Consider the following 5,507-nt stretch of genomic DNA (forward strand, 5'->3'; position numbering starts at 1 on the left):
ATACTTGATGCGTACGTTACGGAGCTAATTAGGCTGTCGTGGTAGCAACAGCAACAGCACGCACGGGCGCGTTAACTTGTTCGAGAGAAAACTCGATCGTCCGACGTACATTTCGTCGTGTTTCGTTGACGACGATTTCAATTCCTTTGAGGAACCCTGCCGGATTCTGCCAACTGCCAACCTCGCTTTCTATGCAATAGTCAAACACTTTCTCGGCTAGTGGCCGAGTAGGAGTAGCTGACGGGGCGAAGAAGCAGGCAGGAAACCAGCCCAGCTGGGGTTCCATTCCACCTACAGTCAACACGTCTATATGTGTAGCTGCGAGAGGAGTTCCGAAGCCACTAACTCGATCCCCATCCACCTTTCTTCTGGCATGGAATGCCAAGTCAAGTCCTAGTCTCTCAGCAACGCAGGTCATTTTGGGGTTTAAAAAAAAGCCTCAGACACATTACTTAATTTAACCGTTAGTGTTTTCACTAAACCAATCAATCCAAATGGTTTTTGTGGGTTCGTAGTCAAGGTTGGAGAAATCTAATTAAGTGACACGTATTTTCTAGTTGGCGTACGTACTGCTAGATAATGGATACTGAATGCACGGGAGAAACTACATGCGTGTACTCGCAAAAAAAAACTACGTACATGTGTGACTTAGGGCATCTTCAAAGCTAACCTCTAAACAGGACACCACATCCATCTGTAGACCAAGGGGACCAGTTCGCGTACACTAATGCAGAAGCCAGCCATCCAAACGTAACCTCATATATTTCAAAAGGATGTCAACAAACCTGATGAAATTCATGCAAAAATGACGGAATTTGGCAAAGTTCAGACATAAATTATAGAAAATAGCCCGCAACACTCAAAGTAATTATAGAAATAGCACAATTCATCCATGCAAATATCACTAGTACGACAATATTTCAAATTCAACAAGATAACCGGATGTTCAACAAGTTTTTGTAAATCATTCACTCAAAATTCAACAATCCTAGAGCCTGAACCGGCACATGTGGTCCCACAGAAACTGCCCTTTGAGTTTCATCCAGCAATATATGCGCGTGAATGGTCTGCCCTCAGTCATGTAGTATGTCATGGAAGCAAACTATACAACGTGTACATCAACATTGAATGAATAAATGAATTAACCAGCATGTAGAGTAATACTTCCTCTGTCTCAAAATAAGTGTTGCTGATTTTATACTAAATTAGTACAAATTTTATACTACATCAGTGACACTTATTTTAAGACGAAGGAAGTAGAAAGCAACACTTACGATTGGCTGATGCGCCCATGGCCACCTTGTCTCCGCTTGGTGAGTCGCACCGCAATACTTCATGACGAAGTTGCTGATGGTGTACCATCGATGCGTTAGCGACTTCACATTGCGTGCATGGACGGTGTGAATGTTGTAGGTCGTTAGGTTCTTTCGCTCATGGAACGAAGCATGCAAGCTTTGCCAAAAGATCGGGCCCTTGTTCATGCATACAAAGTCCTCAGAAACGTCCAACCACACCTCGCACAACAACTCATCCTTGTACATTGAGTACCCCTCCATCGTGCTTCTCTAGAAAACAATAAGAAGTTTTAAAAAAAGCTCAATGACATTTGATCGAACACCTGCCAGGCGCGGTGTCTACCATGGACGGCGCCGACAGGGATGCAAAGGGTATCTAGCCGCAGAGGGATTCCTGGATGGACATCGGTGTAGTCCAAGGCCGACAGTCTCGTGGGTGGGGTGTGCAGACGTCTGGGGATGCCTGGACGGCGACCAGAGAGGTACAACGGCGGAGACAGACTACAAGGGTGCGGATGAAAGAAGGGGGGAGCAATGGTGGACTTGGAAGAAGGGACCGGGAGGAGGATTTCAGTGGGCCTGGGGGCAGAGTCCTACGTGGTTGGTGTCTTGACTCTCGCAAAGCACCCCCCCCCCCCCCCCCCCCCCGAGTTTGACTCCAGTTTGCGGTAAAAAAGACATCCGGACCGACCCGTGAACGGATATAGGGCCGCGTTGGATGGCAAAACATGTCCGAACCGCGCGGTCCGAACGGATGTAGGTGGTTTAAGGGTCCCTGTTGAAGATGCCTTTACATGTGAAATATTATTTGGTTCCTGGGTGTATGTACACCCGATATAGGACAAAGTTAACAACTGAAAGAAGTCAAAAAAGTTCAGAAGTTTTTTTTAATAACTTGACTTTCTTTTGCAATAGTATGTAATGTTTTGCTAATAAAAAATCACTGTTGACTTCAAGGAAAAAATCAAATCTATTGGTACTGTTGACACTTTTTGTTGCCTTTTTTTGCCCTGAAATCAACGTTTTTTCTTTTCTTTTGTGGAACTTCTTTTACGAGTTCAATGAATGGTCCAGTTTATTTCAACAATATTTTCAGATTTTCTTGATTTTTATTTAATTACTAATTTTCTGGAACCGGATATTTTTTGTAGCACACGGTTAAAATTGAAATGTCCGGTGCCTGACAAAAAAAATCCTCTGAAAAAGGAATTAAGTATGTTTGTCGTGGAGTGAGCACTGACACTATCGTTGTTATCAACAAGCTAGGTCGCATATACACGCACGAGAAACATGTACAGTCCTACAGCAGCGAAATTAAATAAGTAAAATGCCAACGGCAAGAGTACTTTTTTTTAGTAGTAGTGCACAATGTCATCAGTTGCTACTTGTCGAGACCAACTTAAATAACCCATTTTTACTTCCAAAACAAGCCAATATCATCGATTGGGTTGTTAGTGCACTGCAATATAAGAGGAAACAACATGTGTCCATATATATTAGTAGCGTACTCATAGTGTCCCACTCCAAGGAATTACATAGCCATCCACAACAAGGATCTTTTTCCACTTGATATTTATAGTGGAGCATCCGGTCTAGCTAGATTTTGCCTAAGCTATACCACCCACCCAAGTTATTTGCACACTTCCAAACATTTAGTATTTCTTTTTCTTTTCTTTTTCTGTCTTCACATCACACAATCTTTAAAGTATTCATTTCACAATTACATTCTCTAGTTACATATTAGGAAAACCTCGGTAAACTTGGGAGTTACAAAAAGGAGATGAAAAACAAATACGAGTCCAAGGATTTTTGGGTCCTAGTGACTTCTCTTCCTAGGATCTAGACCATTGATGTCATGACGATTGAACCCGCTCCGTATATAGATATGAATTGGGCAGAAGTATCGGCTATTTGGGATCGATGCTTGGTAAGAGGATATATAGTTTCACCGCCAAGCTACAAAATTTAGAAAATATAAATCTAAATTCGAGAGCAAGTTTTGCGGTAACCATCTAAGTTTTAGGTATTTTACTGTTTATTATCTTCTCCAGACAACATACACCTAGGGGAGGTTGACTCGACCCCTGACGTCGGTCAAAACAAAGACGAGGGACAGCGAAGTAGCCACAGTATTGAGGTAGCCTACACTCGTGTAAGTGAATGTTGTCCTCGGCACATGCAAGTGGACCCCATGCACGTGCCGAGGATAGTGATCATCTTGGCATTGAAAGTCTCAACTCTGCCTTTGTTTATGTTCCCGTAATTAGGAGGTGTTTCAATTTTGTTATACACTACTAATTATATTTGTACATGACAAACATTCTGCTGGCGGTCAGTGGCGAAGATAGGCCTATTAACAACATCCTGCAATTTCATCTTACAAAGTACTGGAAATCGTGAGAGTTTATCGCTCAAGCTATGTCAGTCCCAGGCGTAACCCGCCACTAGCTCCACCACTGCCGACGGTCATGTGCAATAACAAAAAAGTGATCAAAGCATGCCATCTAGTGATACTACTACCTCCGTCCGGAATTACCTGACACTAAAATGGATGTATCTAGACGCACAGGTGAAAGGAGTATATTTTTTCCACAAGCCGGTCTTTATTTTTTATGAAATGCAGCAGCACTCTGACCGAGAGTCGTAACAGAAAAATGGAGGTGAAGAGCAGAAGAAGAGAGGAAGCATATGGCATGGTGGACTGCTCCACTTGATGACCCCCAACAAAACATAATTAGGCTGATTAGGAGTCAATTTTGGCAGCCATAAGGATGGACTAGACTAGCCAGGTAATCCCACCTCCTCCTCCTATAAAACCCCATCACCCCCTTGCCTTCTCTCCCACCAACACAGCACACAGCTCTTCCCTCTCCAAAGGCAGTCACACACAACAAGAAGCAGCTCCTCCTCTTCCACAGAGCCACGAACATCTCACTGCAAGAAAAGGAAAAATGGCGCCAACAATGGCCATCACCACCGCCACCCTGGTGCTCCTCGTCGCCTCCCTCCTCGCGCCCAGCGCCCTCGGCTCCCGCTCCGGCCCAACCTCGCACCACGGCCACGGCGGCCACGCCAAGCACTCCCCGCCGCCGTCGCCGCCGCCCGCGCCCGCCGCCCCGGTGGCTGCGGCGCTGGTCCGCACCACCTGCAACTCCACCGCCTACTACGACCTCTGCGTGGCCGCGCTCGCCGCGGACCCCTCCAGCACCACCGCCGACGTGCGCGGCCTCTCGGCCATCGCCGTCTCCGCGGCCGCCTCCAACGCGTCCGCCTCCGCGGCCGCGCTCGGCGCCAACGTGACCGCGCAGGGCGGCGCCGCCGTCGACGGCACCGTGCAGGCGCTGCTCCGGACCTGCTCCGCCAAGTACGGCGAGGCGCGGGACGCGCTGGCCGCCGCGAGGGGCTCCATCGCGCAGCAGGACTACGACTACGCCGCCGTCTACGTCGGCGCCGCCGCCGAGTACCCGCAGGTGTGCAAGGCGCTGTTCCGGCGCCAGAGGCCCGGGGCGTACCCGGCCGACCTCGCCGCCAGGGAGGAAGCGCTCAAGCAGCTCTGCTCCGTCTCGCTCGACATCATCTCCCTACTCAGCGCCACCAGCTGAAGGCTGAAGAAAGCTGCTACGAACCAATATACTATGACCGATGCCTACTGCGCACAAGCTATCTCGTAAATTAATTAAGGATGTAACCACAAGTACGTATAGTTGTAACTACTGTAGCGTACGTGTAATGACACGTGCAAAGTCTCCTTGCGTTTTTGCTACTATACTAAGTGCAGTGTACTCAGTTAACTACTACTAATAATATTGATGAGATATTTCTTGAATTCTGGTACTTGATCATGTTTATTTGGGGACTAATATAGTTCAAAAAGGTAAAAATAACAATATATATGGAGCAGGACTACGTGTTTATTTATTTTACTTTTCATAATAATTAGATCTTTGAACTTTTTCTAAAACCCATTCACCTACTTAGTTCAATTCACAGTATTTTATTGTGTGCAATGTTACCAACAAGTATCTATGTCTTCTCAGACAAAACTATCGGCTTGGTCCAATGATACTAGTGCAGATGTATGCCTAAATTGGGGTGATACCTCCGCCGATATGCTTGGCACGGTGGCGATTCAACGAGATTTGTTTATCTATAAGTTTTTGCGGATACTCTGGTGGTTGGATTTCTCGACGTTGTACAAGTTCAGATGCATGT

General features: G+C 46.3%; 1 protein-coding gene across 1 annotated transcript; it reads left to right on the forward strand.

The window, feature by feature from the left end:
- The first annotated feature begins 4,120 nt into the window (after nt 1-4,120).
- Nucleotides 4,121-5,121, forward strand: C/VIF2 (cell wall / vacuolar inhibitor of fructosidase 2). The gene has a single exon (XM_048686666.2). The coding sequence runs from the start codon at nt 4,247-4,249 to the stop codon at nt 4,895-4,897; it is 651 nt and encodes a 216-aa protein (XP_048542623.1). The 5' UTR covers nt 4,121-4,246; the 3' UTR covers nt 4,898-5,121.
- Nucleotides 5,122-5,507: the final 386 nt, after the last annotated feature.

Source organism: Triticum urartu, chromosome 7A, assembly GCF_056163025.1.
Source record: "Triticum urartu cultivar PI428250 chromosome 7A, HENAU_Tu73, whole genome shotgun sequence".
Lineage (NCBI taxonomy): Eukaryota > Viridiplantae > Streptophyta > Magnoliopsida > Poales > Poaceae > Triticum > Triticum urartu.

What these genes read in the sequence shown, in the direction of transcription:
- C/VIF2 (XM_048686666.2), top strand. Translation starts at nt 4,247, where the DNA reads ATGGCGCCAACAATGGCCATCACCACCGCCACCCTGGTGCTCCTCGTC.